The sequence below is a fragment of the Cavia porcellus genome, unplaced genomic scaffold, assembly GCF_034190915.1.
Source record: "Cavia porcellus strain 051 isolate PalLab524CR breed Dunkin Hartley unplaced genomic scaffold, mCavPor4.1 scaffold_5, whole genome shotgun sequence".
Lineage (NCBI taxonomy): Eukaryota > Metazoa > Chordata > Mammalia > Rodentia > Caviidae > Cavia > Cavia porcellus.
The window spans coordinates 74616008-74640403 of NW_026947488.1; the positions used below are offsets into that span (position 1 = coordinate 74616008).

General features: G+C 38.8%; 1 protein-coding gene across 1 annotated transcript in view; it reads right to left on the reverse strand.

The window, feature by feature from the left end:
* Positions 1-11937: 11937 nt before the first annotated feature.
* Positions 11938-24396, reverse strand: part of Ankub1 (ankyrin repeat and ubiquitin domain containing 1) — a 34914-nt gene continuing 22455 nt past the window's right edge. Inside the window, exons 4-6 of the mRNA XM_003476771.4 lie at positions 19718-19832; positions 17026-17961; positions 11938-12976 (exon numbers count right to left, since the gene is read on the reverse strand). Of these exons, the coding sequence (XP_003476819.2) occupies positions 12847-12976; positions 17026-17961; positions 19718-19832 (1181 nt within the window). The 3' untranslated portion in view covers positions 11938-12846. The remainder of the gene's footprint in view (positions 12977-17025; positions 17962-19717; positions 19833-24396) is intronic.

Consider the following 24396-nt stretch of genomic DNA (forward strand, 5'->3'; position numbering starts at 1 on the left):
CACACACACACACACACACAGAGGTTTTTGCTTAGACTGTAAATTACTAAGCAACAAATTAGTGGCACAGTTTCTAGAGAGGTTTTTATTCATACATACATTATTAAAAAATGTCTATTGAATAATTTTCAGAAAAGTCAGGATCCTTCTATGTATGTAATGAACACATACCAGATTTTATTGAACTCATTTATTAATGAAGAAATCCTGAAAACACGGTGAGAACCAGTTCCAGCTGATTCAAAGGAAAAGAATTCTTGAGGCCGTGTGTGGTGGTACACATATGTGATCCCAGCACTCTGAAGGCTGAGGCAGGATTATTGCTCCGAGTTGGAAGCCATCCTGGGCTACACAATGAGTTAAAGGCCAGCCTGAACTTGCTTAGTGAAATCTTGTCTCACAAAAAAATGCTGAAATGACCTTCTGCTTTATTATGTCATTTTGAAATGACTCTTCTCTGTAACCTCAGGGACTACAGTGGAGACAGGGGAGGTAAACGTGAAAATAAGAAATAACAGAGTAAGAGCCAAGTGTGATGGCCAGGTGTGATGGTACACAAATGTAATCTTAATACTCTGAGAGACTGAGGGAGGAGGATCACAAGTCAATGCCTTGCAATTTAGTGATTAAGACACTAAAAATGAAAAATCTACAGAGGGCAGATTATGTAGCTCAGTATGAAGGCCAAGATTCAATTCTCAATGAAAGAAACAGGGATCCTAGAGGAAGGGAGGAAAAATGAAAAGAAAAAAGAGAAAAAAAATGGACTGTGCAAAAAATGTGATCAAGAAATCAAGTTACATTCAGGGAAGAACAGCTTAATGTTTGTTAAATACTATGTTTAAGCTATTTAAAAATGCCCCAAGATAATTTGCATAGTGGTACAAGTTACCATTTTGTAAGTAGTTATTAAAGGTTATGTTTGTCAAAAGTCATGTACTTGTTTAGAGAAATTAATTGAATGAAAATAAAGCCTAAATTGCAAACCTGGCTCTGACAGTTACTCTCCATGTGACTTCCAACAAGTTGCTTTTGTATGTTTTAGCCTCTTAATCTCTAAGGTATTTTAAAGATTGCCATTTTGTACTGTACAGGACTCTGATGAATAAATTAAAATAATCTATAGTCAAATGAATAAATTCATATAAAGTAATTTATTTTGACATTTCAATGAGAAATACCTTAGAATTTAATCAGTTTAAAGATTTGGAAACTGAAGGATTTTAAGGAGCAGATAGTTTTTCCTGTGCTTGGATCCAGAGACTGCAGTTAAGATATGCCTCAAAACTTTTTTTGTAATTTTTATTTTAAAAATAAAAAAACCAAGCAAATAAAACAGAATACGGCCAACATAAGTGACACGGGACTTCAAAGCAAGAAAAGAAGAAATCAACAATGGCTACCATAATGCCTCTTGTTCTCTTCAAAGTGGTTGCCTATAGCTTCAGACATAGTAAAAATCAAACAAAACAGAACAGAACAGATCCAATAAAAACAAAACAATAAACACAACATAGGGCTTCAAAACAATAGTAAATCTGAAATGGCTACCATAATATATCTTGTTATCTTTGAAATAACTGCCCAGGCCATCAGATTTAATAAAATCAAACAAAACAGAATAAAACCCAACCTAACAAAACAATGTAAATGGTACTATTTTAAAACAAAATAGTAGTTAATAAACAATGGCCACCACCCTCAGAAGGAGATCCTCTGTAGATAGTACATTGCATACTGTTATCCTCTGAAAAATGGTCATACTGCTGGCTTTAGGCCTGCAAAGTCAGTGAAACACTAAACATTACAAGCATTAAGTTGTATTTTACCTCAATAGCTTACATTGCAGCCTGTGTTTCTCTGGATCAGCCGGCCACTTATTGGGGTGGGGGCAGAGGGCACCTTGACTCTTCTTGTCTCCCAGCCCACACTCTGGAAGGGGCTGGCGTCTGGTATGCAGCCTGTATGGCATTAACTCGCAGGGAGGGCTTGGCTCCTTGTTGGCTCCTTGTTTTCCCATCCTGCATTCTACAAATGGTGCTGACTCATGGGAAAAACCTAGCTTCCAGATCTCCCTCAGTGACCTGACTTGCAGGGAGGGCTTGGCTTCTCCCCAGAACTTTTTTTTGAGAGAAGTTCTCAATAAGTTGTCCCGATTGGCTTTGAATATGTGATTCCCCTTCTTCAGCCTCCCAAGTAGCTGCAATTACAGCTGTGTGCCATTATACATGATTTAGAATCAGATTTTATGTGCAAATAATTGAGAGTTCCATTATGATCATCCCAGAACACATTCTTTTAATTCATACATTTATTGAGCAGTTCCTTGAAAGTTCAAGCACATATTCTGCTGTGGCAATGTGGAGATCAATGAAACAACCTCCTTGACTTGTGAGAGATGACAGTAAAGTAGAAGAGAGAGAGTGCAGTGTGATTTCCTGAAACATGGAAATTAGAGATGGAAACAGAGAAAATGGCACTTAACTCTAGTTTCATTAGGATTCAGACTCAGAATAAATACCCTAGGATATCCTGAACATACTAGCTGTAGTCCCTTACAATTCTGTAACTTTGTATGTATATACATTCTTCTGTCTTATGTTCAGGGACAAGGTGGAGGAAGAATGAATACTCAGTTTTTTTTCCAATTGATCCTAGCAGAGAAGCTTCGTAGTCACGTCTTCTCACACTTGCATCTTGTTCATCTCTCTTCCTCTCGCTCGTCATCTTCCCTTTCCTTCATGCTTTCCCATACTCCTTTCTGTTTCTTAAGAATGATGATTCCAGAATCTTTTCACGAGGCTTTCTCCTGGATGTATCTCAATGACACATAAAACATTAGCACCTTGTAAGGAGCCTTGATTTGGCTCAGTGTGCAGTCGAGGGGACACTAGTGTGATGCAGTGCTGGCTGTCTGAGGCTGGCATCAATGCACCCATCAGCTCACGAGATTTTGTTCCATTCTTCCATTTCTCTTTTTAAAAAATTACAAGTGCGTATTACAGTCCTTGTTGAATTTTCTCAAATTGAGTACACCTATTAACCCAGGTTAAGAAATACAGTGCCACCAACCACCTCAAACCTCTGCCCTGCCCCATGAATCCTCTCTCCTCTGAGCATATGCTCACACCTATGCATATGCTACCCTCCTACAACATTTCGTTAGCACCATATCTGCACTGTCTGTTATATTTGCTTTCATTGTGCTCCAAACTCCTGTCTAGCTAGAAACTCAGAAGTACTTTCAAGAGTGACTTTATATCTTAGGTGCCTCTGACTGTTGTCCCAGAATCTATCTTATAGTCTTAATGGAGAGCATCAAAATCAGAATATATAGAAAAATGCAATAGATTTTTCAGGTCAATTGAAAGATATTACTGAATAAAATTAAAGAAGACTTAAATAAATGGGAACTACATTAATTTTCCGTCACTGTAACAAATACATGAGATAATCATTGTACGTAGAGAAAAGATTTGTCTTGGCTTACACTGTGTGATCCATTGATCCTGGTGCTTGTAGCCCTGCAGTGAAGAAATACATATGGTGAGATGTGTGTGATGTAGCAAAACCACTCACCTCATGAATAGGAAGCAAAAAAGAGAAAGAGGCAGAGGACAGGATTCCAATATCGGTCTGAAGGGCATCCCCCATGCACCTGAGTTTTCCCCAGTAGTTTCTTTTCAAGATGCTACTACTTCCTACTTGCACTGAGCAGAGGACAAAGTGGGGACCATTCCACATCCAAAGTATGGTAGGGAGTCACTCCTGCTATAGATAGAGTACACAAATACAACCTGGGCTATCAGACTTACTGTTTTTAAGATATCAGTTGCGTTCAATCATAATCCCATCAGGCTTTCAAAACAGAGAATGGCGAGTACAGTTTAAAAACTCAAAGGAGAACAGTCAAAGGATTCATGTTACCTGATTTCAAGACTAATTAAACTACCATACTGAGGGCATTGTGGTACTGTTAAAAGGTAAGTAAAGAGATCAGTGAGATAGTATAAAGAATCTGGAATAAGTCCAAAAGTATGTTGCTAACTGACTTTCCACAGAAGAGCCAAAGTAAATATAGTGAGAGAAAATAATTATTTTCAACAATACCTACAAGGATAATTAGGTAAGTAATGGAAAAAATGATTTCTGTTTCATAGTGATTATCATACACAGAGTTTGAGATAAATTATGAACCCAACATAAAAGCTAAAATCTATAAAGCTGCCAGAAGGAAACATAAGGAATAGCTTCATGAATGCGTTGTAGGCAAAGAATTCTTACACAGGAAATAAAAAGATAAATTATATCTTATTAAAGTTAAAAACTTTTGAAACAAAGTGATGTTAGTAAAGGGAGGTAGCCTAGTAATAAGGATAGCAAGTGGTTTGGACTCCCTGGGTCGCCATCATTTTCAGAAAGGAAATTCAGGAATCTCTAGAGCAGCTATTCACTGCTTTCTTTGGCTGATGCATGGTTTTATTTTGATTTGATTTTTGAAATAGGCTCTGGCTATGTATTTTGGGCTGACCCTAAATTCATCAGGTAGCCCAGGCTGGCCTTGAACTCATGGAGATGCTCCTGCCTTAGCCTCCCAAGCAGCATTTGCCATGCTGCCCAGCTACCTGATGGTGTTGGGGAAAATTTATAGAATAGCAAACTTATAGGTATTTTATAGTAAAAGCCAGAGATTAATTAGAGAGCTGAAATCATGCTCCTGCTGCTTGACACATCGCTAGCCTGCTAACTTCAGTCAGCCTTGATTGTCTGCATCCAGATAATTCACTGAGTAAACTTGGTTGTGTTACTTGCTTAAGGACTTCAGGCCCAGAACAGACCGACCCAATCAAGGACACATTTAACCCTGCTTTTCCCACAAGAAATCCCCTCCTTTCTTTCCCAGAATGTTTCTGTATTATGATAAACAATTCCTTTTAAGTAAATCTGTTTAGAATGACTTGAATAACAATGTGTGTAACCCACCATATAATAGCCTGCTATCAGCTTTTGCACTTCCTCCTTACAAAATGTATACAAGTTTCTGTTTCACTCTTAGTCATGGCCAGGGATTTGGACTTGGTCCCACTAGCCTGCTAGCATAATAAATGTTGCCTTCTAGATTCCTTGGTGCAAAGAGTCTTCCATTTGGTTTGATGTTGGTTTTTCTACAACAATAGCATGTGAAAGTATGTGGGCCAGCAGCAGTGAGGGCATCAGATCCAGAGCAGTCCACTCTAGGAGTCAGACCACCACTACCATGAGTCTGTGTGTCTCCAAGTACAGTAATCTCTCCTTGAGCCTGGGTAGCAAGAATGGAGGCTGGGACCCCACCAGCAAGTCACACAGCAGGCAAGGGGCAAGCCACCACCGTGAGGAACAGGTGCCACCCTGTGGTGAGTAGGTGGAGATGTCTGGGTTAATGGGACCAAAAAAGCAGAGGTTGCCACTGAGACCTGTCAGCTGCCAACATGGTTGGGGCTGCTGGACTGAAGTCCAACGCTAATGATGAAGTCCTACTCACAGAGCAGTTCCTCCATCTGTTCAGGCACTATAAAGTTGGGCAGGAGATGCAGTTTTGGAGGAAGGCATGGCACTTTTGCAAAAACCTATGTGTTGACCCCACAGAATTTCAAGTACTGTTCTTCATTTGGAGGTTCCAGGCTGGTCCCACATGCAAATTCACTAGGAAAGAGTTTTGTGATGGCTGCAAGTATGAGGTGCAGACCATTCTGATAGATTTTATTCAGTTCCTTAGCCTCTTGACGGGAGTCACACAAGAACGTAATTCAGGGGTCTCTACCAGATTGTATTCTAGTGTGACCTGAACTCTGAAGAAGGGCAGCAGTTACTGCATTGGGAAATAGTCATTACCCTGTGAAATTAGTCTTTACCTGGAGCAACCCTCCTGTATCGGACCAGTAGCTAACCTTAACAGAAGCCCCTTGAAAAATCACAACATCCCTGGGATACTTAGAACATGGTCCTTAACTTCACTCAGGTGATTGTCCTCAACTTGAGCAGCTGCAGTGAAAACAAGGCCTGACAAGTGTCCTTGGTACCTTTGTGAAAGGGGAAACCGAATGAAAAAAAAAGAGAAGGAGAAGGAGCCTTTTCCTTAGCTCAGGACCTGAGGGCTTGTGCCTCAGTGAGCAGACTTAGTGACTGTCCCTGAGCTGCGGAAAGGATCTGCCTGCCACCCTGCAGTTGAGTGACTTACTGAAGACCTAGGTATTTTCTACTTACCACCTTTCCCTGCCTTGTATCTGAAAGGACTCTAAAAGTCTGTATCGTGTTTTAGATATTTTCTTCATTTTTTGGTTATTTGGGTTGTATCTTTGGGTGAGTAGCTCTTAAAATACTTGAACCTGGAAGTATGTTGTGAGTTCACTTTCTTTTAAGCCTTCAGATAGAATAAATCTGCCATTTCCTATAAAAATTGCGATTTGAGAGGTGAGGTGCCTGTAGGAAGAATGAACCTGTTCAATTGAACTAACCTTACAGAATGATGCAGTGTCTGATCTTTGTGTTACATGTTGCTTTTCAGAGCAGGTCTGTACTATGTTTACCTGGATGAATTTAGATTGTAATCATTATTTTTATTTATTTATTTTTAAAGAGGATAAAATTAAACATAACAAAATGGAACAAAACAGATCATAAGGAAACAATTTTAAGAAACATGGATTTCAAAAGCAAGTCCACTGGAGATCTTCAATGTCTATCGTATTGTCTCTAGTTTTCTTCCAAATAGTTGTCCCCATCTTCACACATATTGAATACATACTAAACATTATAAAACTAATCTAATAACAGGATGATGAAGGCTTTTTAGGTCCTTAAGACCTAACATTGGGGAAGTCAACAATGACTGCCATAATGCCTCTCATTCTCTTTGAAGTAGCTGTCCATATCCTTATGTATGCTGAAATTAAACATGAGACTAGACTAATATCACTCTGAACAGTGAATAATAGTATTGCTAGATTTTATGTCATAATGCTGTAGAATTAGCACTGGGTATCTTAGTGTTTCTTCTTCTTCAGAGTATCTGTTCATTACATTGTGCATTATATAATCTGTTCCCATAAATTGTTTAGAAATTCTTCCCATATGAGAATCTCTACATTTATATCTATCCTTTCTGTATTATAGGGAAATACATCAAAACAAGACAACAAAACAAATTCCTAGAAAAATATGAAATGAAAAAGACATATGAAACCACAGTATTAGATGACCTACAGTAGTTACTATGCTTTCTCATTATTTTCAATAGAATTGTCTACATCATCAGACATAATATAATTGAACATAGCATTATATAGCAATTTTAATAAAAACACAACATTGGACACATTGTAGGACTTCAAAAGCAGTTAATAATCAAACCGGAATGGGTATCTTATCACATCTTGTCATCTTCAGAGTAGTTGCCTCTACTCTTAGACTATCAAGCATACCAAATTCGAGTAAAACCAGTCAAGGCAAAACAGCAGTCTAACAAACCAGCTTCAAATAAGATCAGTCATAATAAGACAATGTAAGTAACACAGGGCTTCAGTTTAAGTTAATAGGAAATTAAGGATAGTTGCCGTAGTACAGCCTGCTATTTTTAGTATAGCTGTCTGTGCCCTCAAATCTAGTATGAGTAGACAGACCAGAATAAAATAAAATCAAACTAAACAGAGCAATAAGACTAATGTGACTTTTAAATCCTGATACACTATTAACAATGTCCTCTGCCTTCTTTTTTTAGGCAATTCCTCCCCTTTCCCTTTCTCAGGGTGCTTTGTATAATTTGGGTCCCTCTGGTTTCTTTAGTTTTTAGATTCGGGGTGCAACCCATTATCTGAGTGGTGCTGAACCTTTTTACCTCTGAGCTTCATTTTGAGCTTTATTCCTTTACTAATTAAGCCTCAAAGTTTTCCTTCTTTCTAGCTGAGTAGTTCTGCACTGCACAAAAGTGTCATGACTTTCCAACCTATCTGTGGCTGCTGGACAAGCTGTTTCTATTTCTCTCTGGTTCCCTGTCACATAGAGCATTGTTTTCTCATCTTTGACTTTCAGTTTGTTAACCTTCTTTCAGGTTGAATATATTTCCTATTCAGAGCATCTTGATGGATCCTGCCCCCTAATCTACTCTGCCTGTGTTCCTTTTTGTTAGTATATCAAGGCTATCTATATTAGAGATTATAGCCCACCTTTCTGCCTCATCTCTGCTATTCTATTTTTCTGCTATTATTTGTCCACTTTTCTCCTTCATTCCACTGTCTGCCCCATTCATTGAGGCCTCTCTGCCACTGTTGCTGGAATTCTGGTATTTTTTCTCTCTCTCTGGAATGTCCTTCACTATTTTTTGTAGGGTTGGATTGGTGGCCCACAGTTCCTCTTTGTCTTGGAAGCATCTTGTTAATTTTGAGAGAGAGTTTTCCAGGGTACATCAATCTGGGCTGGAGGTTATTTTCTTTCAGGGCTTGGACTACTTTCCCCCAGGCTCTTCTTGATTTTATAGTTTGTGTTGAGAAGTCTGTTGTTATTTTGATGAACTTTCCTTTATAGATGATCTGCTTCTTTTCTCTGACCACTTTTAATATTCTGTTCTTGTGGTGGATTTCTGGAACCTTGATTATTATATATTTGGGTGTAGATCTGTTTTGGTTGTAGTTGGTTGGAATTCTGTATGCCTCATTTATTTGGATATCATTTCTTTTCCCTATGCTTGGGAAGTTTTCCTTAATTATTTCTGTGAATAGCCTTTGTAATTCATTTGTGGTTACTCTTGCTTCTTCACTCACATGTTTTATTCTTAAGTTATAGATCATCTTATCATCTTCTAGCTTTTGAATTATTACTTTCTGGTTCCCTGTTATTTTTAAGAGGTCTTTTCTTTCATGGTCACACATTGCAAATCTATCTTCAAGTTTTGAAAGCCTAACTTTAGTTTCTGTCAAGGCATTTTGCCAGCTTTCAATGGTGTTTTTAATTTCCTGGTAATCTCTTTGGATCTCTTTGATGTATTCTAGATTTTGTTTATATTATTCACCAAAGATTTGTCTTCCTTTTCTGGGTTCCTCCATTCTTCCATCTGTGTCTTCTTGAGAGGGGCTTAGCATTTCTTTTATTAATCTTTTTATATCTTGCCTCACTCAGGTTAGAATTTCAGTTTTAAGTTCATCTATGAAGTCACGAAGGTATTTCTTTATGTCCGCAGATGCTGTGGTCGATATTGCATGATTGCTGCACTGGATCTGTTCTGTATTTACCTCTCCGAGACTTATTTTCTCAGGGTCAGTGGCTGCAGGTTTTTTCTTATTTTTCTCTCTTGTCATGTTTCTGGTTTCTTTCAGAAAGGTGTGTGGTTGAGGTCTAAGGCCCTCTTTGTATTGCTTAAGGTTTTTCCGAAGCCTGCTGGCTGGGGGCTTGCTGCCCTCTCCAGTGTGCTGTTAACTGAGGTGCACACAGGGGCTGTGGGCTGGCCCCTTTCCTCTGAGCCAATTAACTGATGAGTGCCTTCACCACGTTAGTTCCTGATGTGCAGACATCTCAGGGTCAGGTCAGTTTCATCCCTGGCTATTGGGTCCTGATTAGGGGCATGACTCAGCCCAAGCTGGTCCCACCCATTCGCTTTGAGCTGGTGGCTGCTGACTGAAGCCATCACTGCACAGGGCTGTGCCCCACCCCAATATATCTTCCAGCCAGACACACCCACCACAGAACCTAATTTCCAGCATTCACTGATAATTAATGCAGTTCTCCACCTTGGCTCCACTCCTCCTGAGCCACGTCCTCCCACCAACTCCCATTATCCGTGGCTACGGCAGCTTCAGAGCGACCATGGATCGTGAGACCCCAAACAGTGCTTCCAGCACAGCGCTGGGATGGGTCCCAGTGAGCACGTCCAGCTCCAGCCCTCCACCCACGTTTTTCCTTCATCTCCTTTTTTCTTCAGTTTCCTCCTGGGTCGTGAAAATCCTTCTCCCCTCATCCAGCCCTGTCTATGCTGTCAAATTCCAGTGTCTGAGCTGTTTTTCCCAGAGAGGCTCTCTACCTAGCTACCTAGCAAGTCACCACCTTCTCATAATCATTAGTTTTAAAGACTTCCACAGATTTGAACAGTATTATTAACTATTAACCTGACTGAATTAACTCTAAGACAATTTAGAGGTTTTGGGGAGCCAAGGCCTATCAAAAGTATTTATAATCAGGAGACATCTCCCCTTTTAAATTAATTTTTTCTAATTCATCTTTGACCTGACACATTGCATGTTGAGTTTATCTATTAACATGCTGCATCTGTCAGGTGAGCAGTTCTATTTTTATTTATTTAGAACACATTGTACTGAGATCCATTTATGCATTGAATTCAAAGAAATCAGTGTTATCTCAGTATGTTTTTTGCATATGTGTGTTTTTGAGATAGGGTCTCATTATGCAGTTTAGGCTGGCCTTGAGCTCACTTTGTAACCCAGGCTGGTCTTGAATTTGCAATGATCTTCCTGCCTCGGTTTCCCTAGTGCTGGGATTACAGACATGCATCACTGTGGTTGGCTTTGCTACTTCGGTTTTGCTGAAAGCAGACCTCTTGATATGTGATTGTATTCTTTCTTTTAGAGAGATTCTTGATTTTCATGTTTTAAATGGTTTTCATGTGTCTGGTAGCCAAAAATCTGTTCCTGGGGGTTGGAAAACCGTGCCTGCTGGCCAGCTGACTTAAAGTAAGAATGTAGTATGGGAAACTACCTAAATTAAAAAAAATTTTTTTTCTTTGAGTATCACCAGCTTGGGTGTGTCTGTCAAGTGCAGAATCCTGGGGGCTGACCTGTATTCTGCTAAACAAATATCAAAGGATGTTTAATAGTTAAATGTATGCTTTTCTCTTCTTGCTGTACTTAATTCCCAGAAGTTATTTATTATGTTTTTGTGATTACCAGGCTCATTTTGGGTGAAGATATGTGTATATTTTACTTAGAGAAATACACATACATCAACACACACACACAAACTGAAGTAAAAAACTTTTGTTTATCAAAAGATACCACCAATAAAATGAAAAATTAGCTACAGACTGGGGAAAATATGCACAGTGCAAATATCTTATGGAGAACTTGTATTATACATTTGTAAAAAACCTTCAAAACTCCCAATAATTGAAAATACCCAGTTTTTAAAATAGGCAAACTTGATACTTCATGAAAGAAGATATGTAAGTGGATCACTACCTCATGATAGTTTTCATTCTTACAGTTGTCAAAGAAGTGCAAATTAAAACCACCATGATATGTGATTTCAAACCAACTACAGTGATGGTGAAACTACATCATGTGTGCCACAGTGAGTTGTTTATGTCATGGAAGACTCTAAAACATTCACCATCACTCAACGGTAAAGATTAAAAATTTAAAAAAATGCTGAAAGCAGTAAAAGTTATGATGGATGTAATGTAGCCAGAGCTTTTTTTTTGCTTTTTAGTGTTGGGGATCAAACCTAGAGTCTCAGGTATTTTAAGCAAGTGCTGTACTACTAAGCTAAGTCTTCGGCTCTTTTGAATATTACCAATGGAAGTGTGAAATGATAAAATCTCTTTGGGTGATGATTAAATAGATCCTTATTATTTTAAATGTACATTGACCCTATTACCTAACAATTCCATTCCTAGGTATTTGAACAAAGTTACTCAAAACATATATATCCAGAGAAATAATTTTACATTAATGTTTGTAAAAACTTTATTTATATTATGTCAAAATTGGAAACAGTCTAAATGTCCATAGAATTGATAGACAAATTATCATTATTCATACGATAGAATACTATTCAGTAATAAAAAAGTACTATTGATACATGCAACAATTAGATGATTCAAAGCATCAAGACTATCAAAATAATCTAGATACAATTGTGAACAAGTGACTTGTAAATCTTATTTGTGGTGGCAGAATTAGAATAACATTTGCCTATAGGTGTTGGGTTGGATTTAGGAGCTTGAAGAAACTTTCTGGGGCATAACCAAAATATTTACATCTTAATTTAGGAGTTATTTATACAGATATATGTTTGTTAAACTCATTGAATATTACGTTTAGGATCTATGGAGTGTACTGCATGTAAATTTTACTTCAATTTAAAAAAATAGGAGGTCGTGTTTTAGGAGAAATTAAAGATGTGTTGAGATAAACATAACATCTGGATGGTATTTGTAACTCTCATTACAACTTTCTTACGTAGAATTTTTTAACACTGTAATTTTTTCTTACTATGCCATCATTTTTTTTTTTTCTTTTTTCTTTGGTATGGGGGATTGAACTCACAACCTCACACTTGCCAGGCTGGCACTTACGCCGCTGCGCTAAATCCCTGACCCTAGAATTTGAAGCATTTTTTCATTGTGTCTTACATTTACATAACTTAAAACCCCCCACTCATTAAAACAAGTCTAGAAAAACAAGGAAGTAACAATAATTCTTTCATCCTTGTTTCCCACTCTCCATCCTAACCTGTAGTCAGCTACTATCTTCAGTTTCTTATGACTCTGCCTCCAACTATATTTTAAAAAAGCCCCACACTTTCACTGAGGATAATGCAGTCCAAGAAAACATGATGCTAAGCATTAAATATCCCATTGAGGTTATAGCACTAGAATGCAAGCATTAGAGCTGAGAGAGCTTTAGAAATGTTAACATTTGAAACTGGAAATTATTTGATCAAGTCTTTGTTCAGAGTGAATTATCGTGCTTTTCTTTTTTCTTTTTTGTTGGCGGGGGGTACAGGAAGAGAACTCAGGACCTCATGCTTGCCAGACAGGTGCTGTGCTACTGAGCTAAACCCCCAAACCCATATGATGACTTTTCAAAGCACAGTTTCTGGAAGGTTTTCACATCTTGTCAGACTGCCCTGGGTTGTCAGGTTAGAAATGCTCTTTTTGGCAAGGGTTCTTGCTATTTCTAACTGTTGCAGCCATCGTTTCTCTTTAAAGGCACTGGAAGAAAATAAGACACCACGAGGGTTAGTCTTATCCCTATGCATAGCTGAAAGGATCAAAATATTCAGGCTGATGCTTGTAGTTGTAGCTAGTTTGTCTTATTATGTGGGTAGGATGTGAACTAGAAATGAGATTCTTTGAAAATCAATTCCTTTTGATGCTGTGAGAATGATGTGTTTCCAAGGCAACACTAGTAGTTTGAAATCTACAACTAGAAACAGAAAATCTATTAATAGCTTGCAAAATTTTCTAGCTTGAAACTTCTTTGTCCTTCCTGTATATTGCATATTGTAACCACTTGTCATCAAAACATCCATTAGACTTTTTCTTTGAGAAAATCTTGGAGGTTTTTTTGACTATGTTAGAATTTGACTATGATTAGTCCTACTTAATAGGAAGCAGATGTTTTCATTACAGAGGAATTGTACATCATAAATGTTGGGGTCCTCTAAGATTTTGCCCTCCGTTCTTCTCTGTGTCCTTATCCTGGGAGGGTTCTTTATGCCTTGCTTCAATGTCCATATTTGTGACTGCTAGGTCTTGAATTTTCTTAAAATTTATATCTCCAGTTAGCGAATAAAGCTGTAACTTGACATATCTCTTATCCTCTTCCTTAACTTGTCCCCCCGCTCACGATATCCTTATTCTGACACATGGACTTTATGGATCTCCACACGGACTTTATGGACCATTCCACAACTGGACCCAAAACTCAATTATTTTCCTTTCTCCACTTCTTTCTCCACTTCTACACCCAATTCCTTTCTCTACTTCTATACCCAATTGGCGATCAAATTTCATAGGTTATCGCCCAGAAATACCCTTTTGGTACTTTCCCTCTTTTCTGACTACTACTGTAATTATATTCTAAGTATTTATTATCTCCTGCTTCTCTTATTGCTGTTTCCTAACTCTATTTTACATTTTTCACTCTTTCCAGTTTATGATACATCTTCAAATTTGTCTTCAAAATACAAACAAAAAACTAATTAAATGTCTTACCTTATAAAAAAAGTACACAGCATACCTCATGGAAAATGGAATAAGAAGCAAACTCTCTGCTTGGGCATAAAGATGTTTCTTATGTAGGTGAAATGTACCTGATTAGTCTCATCTCCAGCCAATTTCTCCCTAGTCTCTAAAATTCTTTTTTGCAAATCCACTTTCTTTCTTGAAAACTAATTCTTGCTTGTCTTTCCCTAAGCACTTCTATCTTTGACCCTGTTACTGTCTCTATCTGGATTCCTTCCTTTATTATCACACTTTTTTTAAAAATTATCACCACTTTTGTTTGGCAAAATCCTGTAGATTTTCTAAGGGCTCCCACTCAAACTGTGAGGAGCAGCTTTGCATTAAAAATACCTTCGTGCTTCAAACATTTGAACCAGATCCCTGTATATCTGCTCTAACTCTGTGTTCTGGATTAACTCCTTGCTTTACCTCCATAGCGGTGTCTCCCTGGGTCCTCTAAAGTGAGTTCATCCATCTATGCTGCTCATAAAATCGACTCTTAAACCCTGAGATTACTCAGGATCCTTATTACCTGACTTAATCTAAACTACCCTCTCCATCCTGATGTACACTCTTGTTCCTCCTCAGCCCAGAAATCATCATCGTCTCCCTGGCATTCGAACCCTAACTTATCTGCATTCAGGCAAAAACTGTTCATTGAGTGCTTCCTGTATGTCAGGCATATTCTGGGTGCTAGGAATACAAAAAGTGAGAAAAAGGCTATGCCTTGGTTTAAAAACAAAATAAAACACAGAGCTGTACTTTTATCTGGAGCCCAACAACCCATTAGAGTCAGTATTTGGGATGACCATCTATTCTCAGTCCACTTAGACGCTCCACCTTCCACACCAGTCCCTTACATTGGAAACTTCACTAAAGTGGACTTCTAGGCCACATAATGACCATTGAGATCAGATGCTAGGCAGTGAGGAAGATCAGTTTCTAGTCATACTTTAGCAGTAGGGAGGATCCCTGCAAGGGACTGATGGGGGGCATGAGGAAAATTTTGGGGTGTCTGTTAGAAAAAGTTTATACCTGGTTACCTGGCTACTGCATATGCAAATGTAAAAACTCAATATACTGTACATGTGCTGTTAGTATTTCTTATGCATTTTTCTATGTTTTATAACTCCACCCTATAGACACTGGAAGCCTTTCTCATCTGAAACGATACACACACCCACTTTCAAAACACATACTTTTGGACTGAAGATGTAGCTCAGTGGTAGAGCCTGAGAGCCTGGTGTGACCTCCAAAACAAACAACAAATGTACTGTTCTATGTTTCCATTCTGCCTATCGCTGCTCTGGACCACTGAAGCACTTGTATGTTTGCAAAAAAATTTATTTTAAATCTGTGTCTGTTGCCACAAATCATACTTCCTTTCTTGTGTTTATAGCTTGATTTTAAGGTGAACAATATAATTTTTTGAGACAAGGTTTCACTGTGTATTCCAGGCTGGCCTCGAATTTAAGATCTTTCTGACTGAGCTATTCAGGTTCTATCCAGGATTCTAGCTGTACCCACCACAACTGGCTTACAACTTAAATGAATCATTTTCATAGTAGTTTTCTAGAATTTAGATGATTTTTTATTCGTTTCAGTCACAAGAGTCTCCAAATTAGGAAGACTAAAACAATACAGTTAGGCGGCGTCTTCACCTTCTGGATTCATTGCCCTGGATGTTAAATTTTACATTTTACAGCCCCAAGTGTCTTTCACCACTAGGTGGCGACAACCGAGCTGAAAAAGGAGTGAAAGACAAATAAAATGATCGAGGCTTATATATATATATATTTTTTTTTATTTAAGCTTATATTTTTTTTTCTCTCTCATTATTTGGACTCGGGGAGAAAAGCTACTCAGCAATCTATACCTCTTTAAGCTAATAATATTTCTTAAGTAATAGATAGGACCTAAGATCCAATCTGAGTGTTCTGTTTTCAGTGAAATCTAATGACCAAAATTTATCTGATGGAAATAAATGTGCCCGAAAAGCCCATTTCTTAACTTTTTGTTTTTTTGGTACAGAGGATTCAACTCAAGATCTTGCTAGGCAGGTGCTGTACCGCTGAACCATATCCCTAGCTCCTCTTTTTTTTTGAGACAGGGTTTCGCTGTACAGTACAGGCTGGCCTTGAGCTCACTTTGTAGCCCAGGCTGGTCTTGAACCCTGCAAGATCTCCTGCCTCAGCCTCCCGAGTGCTGGGATTACAGGCATGAGCCACCATGCCCGGCTTCCCCAGCTTCTTCTTGTTTAAATTTTAAATACGACAGCGGACTCCCACTAAACTTACAATATCAATTCTAGCATCTTATCCAATATAAACCTCCTTCCCACCCATACATCTTGCTTAGTAAATAAAAACTGGTCTTTAGGGTTGACTTCATTATGAAATTGTTCCTTTCTTTTCTTCCACTTGCATCATTCATCATTTTATGTCACCAAGTTTTCTATGACACTTTTGATGTCTCCTTTCCATGTTTCAAGTTTCTACTTTTAACTATAACAGTTCACAGATTTTTATTAGACTCAAAAAGTAAATTAGCATTGGCAATAGAACTAACTGATACCATTCCATCATGACTCTCCTTTCTTCCTGAAAGCCTGAGTAGTAAATTGTTATATAGATTGGTTTGTTCTATAACACTGGTTTACTTTTTCCTAGACAATTAAGCATACTGAGATCCTTGATGCTGGGGACAGATGCCTCAGAAAAACTTGTGTTGCTCTCTTTGTTATTGTAGGCTTTATGAATCCTCTCTGTCCTAGACCTGTCTCATTTGAGGTTTGCCAACATATGTTTAAAGAGAAAACATTGGTCAGATGTGCTGGTGCAGGGATGTAATCCCAGCACTCAAGAGGCTGAGGCAGGAGGACTGCTGCAAATTTGAGGCCAACCTGGGGAGCATAGTGAGTTCAAGACCAGCTAGGAACTACATAGTGAGACCATGCTTCAAAAACCAAAATAATAATAAAAACAAGAATGAGAAGGAGGGAAACAGAGGGAGAGAAGGAGAGAGAGAGACACTACCTTGCCATGGCTAAGTAGTAGATTGCATTCTCCCTTGGAGTCCTCCCACTGTACTTTGAGAAAGATTCCAAGGAGGACCTTAGTAAGTCAGCCCTGGGTGTTGCATAGTAAAATGATGGGTGTGAATATCCCACACTTGAAACTGGAGGAAGTGGGACTTGAGGAAGATATTTATTTTTCACAAGCCTTTCTTTTCTCCTAGCTGTGGCAGTAATTTCTTTTTGATATTGTTGTTGATGTCCTTGTAAGTCAGAGAACTTATTTGCCTCCGCTAATGGAGGAAATGTGACAATTTGTTCCCTGGTGTCCCTCTGTGAAACTGTCAAAGAATCAGCAGGTTTCTTGCTTGCAGTGTAAGCCTTGAGAGGTGGTAGCTTGCCCAAGGTGCTCTGTGAATCCTGGTTCCCAATCTTATGCCAGCTCTTGGAGGTCATTTTTGGTGTGGTGAAGCCATCCACCATCACAGTATCTCCAACTTTTGCCCCAAAGACCCTTGATTTGCAAAACTGGCCTTTATGAAGGCTGTGACTCTGGGCTCTGAGGATCCACTGTTTTATTTTAATGTAAATCCTCATTGGGAGTGCAATTTTCAGAAAAGAAACCGTGGACCACGTTTTACTCAACAAATACAATACACAGTCTTTATGTTTGTGTTTGAAGGCGATGGTCAGAGGGGTTTGCCCAGCTGCATTTTTGCACTCCAGGCACAGAACGCTGCAGTGGACAAAGGCCTTCAGGATCAACAGCTGGCCTGCTTCTGCAGCGGCATGTACGGGGCATTTAGAAACATCAGTGTGAAGGGCTTCATGGCACCATGCTCGATAGGGGTGAACACCGACTGCCTCGTGTGGCCGTGCACCCTGCTTCAGGGCCCATTCTGTGAGTTCAATGTAGCCGTAAAAGGCGGAGATGTACAGGGCTACTCTTTTCTGATACCTGAATGAGTAGAACAAAGGTGTAGGGGGAAGGGTTAGTAAGTGAACAAACAGAGAAATGGAGATATACTAGATACTGACAAAACACAGGAGTTTTTTTTTTTTTTTTTTTTTTTTGTACTGGGAATTGAACTTATAACCTCATGCTTTTCAGGCAAGCACCGTGCAACTGAGCTATAGCCTCAGTCTCAAAACACAGTAGTTAAGTTGTTGATTTCTTCCTAACTTTTACCTTTAAGATGTTTGTAGAAGAGGTTTATTACCACATACATATGTTGCACAGGTCCTGCTTATATACTTTATTCTACTATGCACATGTAAATAATTCTAACTGGTTGTGTTGGAGTTCTTGGGCTACATCTTTCCTTCAAACATGGACGGTTTGCACAGAATTCATCTTTTCCCCCAAACTTGATGATTTTCTGGGGTTCTCTTCCTGGTCAGGTAGATCTCCCATTTATTGCATTGTCTTTTTTACTCTCCCTCTCTCTCATTTTCTCCCCGTTATCTAATTTGTTACCTACACTGATTGATTCTGCTGCCCCAGTACATCTTTTCAGTCTGGTCTCCTGGATAGACCTTGTTCGGGCTGCCATTGTCTCTTGTCTGTCTCTGTCTGCTTCTCTTTGTCACGCTGAGATCAGAGCTATGTTCTCAATGCAGATCCCATCTTAACCCTTCCCTCACTCCAGTGTCTCTTCCCTTCTTGAAAGATAAAGGCCAGATCCTATTATATTTGTCTATTGGCCTGCATGAACTGGTCTCTACAGTTATCTTTCTAGTCCCTGACCACTTCCTCTCACTCTACAATTCAGATGGAATGTCCTTTAGTCTTGAAGTGACATTCTCTTAACTCTGTCTTTTTTGAACATTACTGCGTTTCTCATCCATAGAGCAATCTAAGTATAAAAAGAGGCAGTAAATGTAACGCAGTATTTGTTACATTTAAAGATTACTAAAAGCAACAATGCCACAAACAATTTCTTTAGATTCATAATATTAAAAAAAGAATCATCACTATCCCCCAGTAGAGACTGCTGTAAATTTTTTTGACAATTTCCTAAGACTGTAGAAACCATCCTTTTGATTTGCTATTTTTAGAGCCCTTAGAGATACTGGTGGTGACTGGGCTTTTGTAAAACTTGATTCAATTACACACAAGGGGGCACTGTTCCAAAATACCATTGAGTAAAAATCTAAAGCTCAACATAGGCATTTGCAAAGCTGCTGACTGAAATCATACATTAAAATGCTCCCCTGCCTCTCTGAGGTTTCTCCCTCCTCTGCCACATATTATACATCATGTATGATACAAGTGTGAAGGCGTATATGAAGTACATTTAAAAAACTAAACTTGTGAACTTAGAAAGAGGTGGCTAATATTTTCAGGCACTCAATTGGCAAGTGCTTTTTAAGAACATCTGAGTGGAGTGGCAAGATACTTATTCTGACAGGCTTCAGAAGTGTTGTTGACAGTCTCATATCTCAAACCAACTATGGTCACCTCTTTAATTAGTATTTCCATAGGGAAATATACCTGAGTTATAACCCATCAGCAAAGGGCTGTTGGCCCTGATGGTATCCTTGGTGTCTTGCTCTAGCAAATGTCTCTATTAATAATGTCTGTTTGTTTCCTGCAAATTGGCCCTGGAATGGAAAAGCATTCCAGCTCTAGAACAAATGGCAGGATCAAGGTTTGATACAAATTTAGCAAGAAATTACTTAAATTAATGCAATATTTGCTTTATCTATCATACTTGAGAACTGGTCCTTCTTTTGATAGATATCGTTGGACTTTGAGTTTTTGCCCAAGGAGACAGCCCATCAGAAATTCCTTCCATCCATCCCAGACATCCAAGCGAAGGGTTGTACCTGTGGGTCAAGAGAGGTAGTTTATGATTTTAATCTTATCACTGTGGTTTGGTAAAACTCCTAATGATAATTTTTCCCTAACTGAAGCTTAAGCTAGATTCACAGTGCTAAGTGTAGAGGGCTGGTCTTTTTAGTTTAGGGGTTTATTGGCTGAGAAAACCCACTTAGCTTTTGTGATTTCCGTTTTCTCCTCTCTTCAGTGAGTGCATTTAAAGCTGAAATGTGTTTTTCAGCTATTTTGAAAGAGTTTTGTGGACAATAATTCGATGCTGGTATATGTTACCGTGTAAATTAAAGTCATTGTATTGGAAGAGGAAACTAAGAAAACTGGCAGCCCATAAACTTGGGCCGTAGTTTATGAGTGAACTGTGATGGCCTTGAGCGATGCTTACCATCTAATCTACCTATTCTACCCATTGTGAAATAGAGGCTATTTTGTTGATGATCACAAAAGTAATTCACTGATGTTGGAGAATTTATCACCAGAGCTGGTAATATAGCTAGTATCACAAGTGCCTGCCTGGCAAGTGCAAGGTCCTGAGTTAGAGTCCCCCAAGAAAAGAATTTATCACTAGACTTTCAAAAATCGACCCTTGCCTGGTTTCACTTCCTCTGGCATTTTTCAGGAATCTCTCCTCAGCCTTCCCACTTTTTACTTTACACATTCCTTGATGAGGAAACTCAAACTCCTTCTTATCTTACCAGCCCCAACTCTTTCACTCCTCTCCACTCTGCCTCATGCACTATGTTCTGGTCACCTTGACCTTTCACCGTCCCCAGATGTACCAAGTCCAGTCATATCTTAGGACCTAACAATTTATGATTTCTTTTGTTTGAAAGGTCCTTGGTCCACATTTTCCCAAGATTGGGTCTATTCACCTTTCAAACACAAACATCATGTCCTCAATAGAGGATCTCACTTGGCATCATTGCCAGAACAATCTCTGCTGCCACTACCTCCTCCCCTTCCTTACTATTTTTCTAATGGCCTTGTTTAATGCCTTCATTTCCTTTATCATTAGTACTTGAACTCATCTTACTGGTTTAGAGATCTTTTTCATGCATGCATCAAGGAGAAAAAAGCTTCTTCAGGACTTGCCACACAGTCTTGGTAATGCTTTGGTAATGCTCACTACTACTTTTTGGCCAGTTCACTGATAATCCCTCAGTGACACTAATGGCCACTGATCATTTGTGTGCTGCTCTGGTCTCCAATGCAGGACTCTATGCCAGCTCCAGACTCTCCTTGCTGGGGGTACTACCACTGTCCTAAATGACTACTCCTGTCCCCTCTCAGTCCCAAGTGGACTTCTTTTTTTCTTACAACCTAAGTGAGAAAATTCCCAGAATGATTTTATCTTTTCTGTATTTTTTTAGAAATACCTTCCACCTTGGAGATAGAAGGAGATGTTTTTCATTTTTCCTGGTTTTTCCAGTCCTGCATCTAGAACTTATTTTTAAAAATTTTATCTTAAAGAGAATAAAACCAAACAAAATGAAACAGAATAAAGCCAATTAAAATAAAACAACGAGAGTAATACTGGATTTCAAAACAAGGTAATAGAAAATCAACATTGAGAGTTTAGGATCCTTGCTGGAGCCTGGCCAAGGAACTTTGCGGCTTCCTGCTGCACTGGACCAGCTCAGTGGATCTTGAGCACACCTGCAACAACTGCTCCACTCCCTGCCATGCTTGGTGGACTCTGTGGTCCCTGGCCTACTGGCGCTCTCAGTTCCGGAGGCTGAGGGGCCTGCAGTGAGTGTTCTCCACACCATCCCCTGAACCTAGGGAGTTTGGGATCCTCGCTGGGGCCTGGCCAAGGAACTTTGCAGCTTCCTGCTGCACTGGACCAGCTCATTGGGTCTTTAGCCCACCTACAACAATTGCCCAGCTCCCTGCCATGCTTGGCGGACTCTGGTGTCCCTGCCCTGTTGGTGTCCTCAATTCCAGAGGCTGAGCAGCCTGTGATGAGTTTCCCCACACCACGCCCTGAACCATGGAGTTTGGGATCATCACTCCTACCGCCAAGGAACTTCACAGCTTCCTGCCACACTCAACCTGCACCATAGGGCTTGGGCCTGCCTGCTCCACCCCCAGTGATCCTCTCTCAATCCGGGAAACTGGGTGGCCAGAGTTCCAGGAGCTGAGGGCATAGAAGAGGATTTCCAACAGGCCCTGGGGAATCCTTGGAATAACACTTGAAACATGGAAATATGGAAAATGACAAAGTGAAAGACCAAAATACAATCTCAAGCCTTCAGCCCATCCCAAGAAACCTAGGAGCTATGTACACAGAAGAAAATATATGCCATAAACCTGAAATACCTGAAATAAAGAAGCAACTCCAGGAACCTTTGAAGGAATTCAACCTAGAAATAATCTCCCAAGTAAAAGAAGAAATATAAAACAAATGAAAAAAATGCTAAACATATCTAAAGAAGACACAGTTAAAAAATTGGAGGAACTAAAAAAAAGGTAGAATCCCTGGATGAACAATATAAGAAACAAACAAAATACATAAAGCAGATGCAAAGAGATATACAGGAAATCAAAAATTCCATTGAAAGTTGTAAAAAAACACCTCAATGAAAGTGAAGAAAGAATTTCAGAACTCTAACACAAGATTGCAGCTAGTGAACAGGAAAGGAAAGATCTTTTAAAAATAACAAGGAATCAGGAAATAACAATTCAACAGCTGCAAGATGATGCAAAGAAAAACAACATACCTTTGATAAAGATAAATGAAAAAGAAGGGGACAACATAAAGGATGTCATGAAGATATTTAGAGAAGTAATAGCTGAAAATTTCCCAAACATGAGAATGGAAACTGACATCAGGATCAGTGAAGCATATAGAACTCCGAATAGGCATAACCAAAATAAAACTACACCCAGACATATAATAATCGCCATCCCAGAAATCCAATATAAGAATAGAATATTAAAAGCTGTTAGAGAAAAGACAGATCACTCATAAAGGAAAACTTATTCGAATCACAGAAGACTTAGCACAAACAATAAAGTCAAGAAGAGAATGGAGTGAACTATTTCAGATCCTAAAGGAAAATAATTTCCAACCTAGACTGCAAAACTGTACCCTACAAAACTGTCCTTCAAAATGGATGGAGAAATAAGATACTTCCCTGACAAAGAGCAACTAAAGGACTTCATGATCACCAAACCAACCATGCAAAGAATACTGAAAGACAGATTAAATACACTTGGGAAAAAACCACTAAGCAGAGCAGACAATTAAACAGAATGGAAAGATAAAGATGCAACAGCAGAAAGATAACATGCCAACAATAAACCAACATATAACATTAATGTAAATTGTCTCAATGCACCAATTAAAAGAAACAGATTGGCATAATGGATCAAGAAACAACATCCAACCATATGCTGTCTACAAGAAACCCATCTAACCCAAAAGGATACTCACAGACTGAAAGTCAAAGGTTGCAAAACAATAATACATGCAACAGAACTTGCCTCCCCAAAAAGAGCGGGGGTAGCTATTCTGTTTGCAGACAATTTGAACTTTAAACCAAGAATGATCAGAAGGAAGGTCATTACATACTGGTTAGGAGAAAACTTCAAGAAAAAGTGATAACAATCTTAAACTTATATGCACCAAATTCCAGAGCACCCAGTTATATAAAGCAAGTATTAACAGAAATGAAAAACCAAGTTAGCAGTAACACAGTTATAACAGGAGACCTTAACACACCATTTACACCAAGGGACAGATCAACCAGACAGAAAATCAGCAAAGAAATAACAGAACTGAATCACACATGTGAACAAATGGACTTGATAGACATATACAGAGTATTCCATCCAACAACATCAGAATACACATTCTTCTCAGCAGTACATGGCACATTCTCTAGAATAGATCATATATTAGCCCACAGAACTTACTTAAATAAATGCAAAAGAGTTGAATTGTACCATGCATGTTATCGGATCATAGCACCATGAAATTAGAAATTAACAATAAAAGATACTGCAAAAATCCCACAAACACATGGAAACTGAATAACATACTTTTGAGTAATCAGTGGGTCACACGGGAAATTAAAGAAGAAATTAAACAGTACCTATAAGCAAAGGAAAATAAAAACACAATTTACCAGAATCTGTGGGATGCAATGAAAGCTGTCCTCAGAGGAAAATTTATTGCACTGAGTTCCCACATCAGGAAAACAGAATGAATACAAAGATATAACCTGATGCTACACCTCAAACATCTAGAAAAAGAAGAGCAAGTCAAACCCAAAGCCAAATGAAGGGAGGAAATTAAAAAATCAGAGCAGAAATTAATGCAATAGAGACTAAGCAAACAATCCAAAGAATCAATGAATCAAAGAGTTGGTTCTCTGAAAGAAAAATAAAATTGATAAGTCCCTAGCCAACCTTATTTAAAAAAGGGAAGGAAAAGCTCAAATTCATGCAATAAGGAATGAAAAGGAGAAATTACTACAGACTTTGTAGAACTACAGAAGATCATCAACACCTATTTTTAAAACCTCTGCTCTCAAAGGTTTGATAACACAGAAG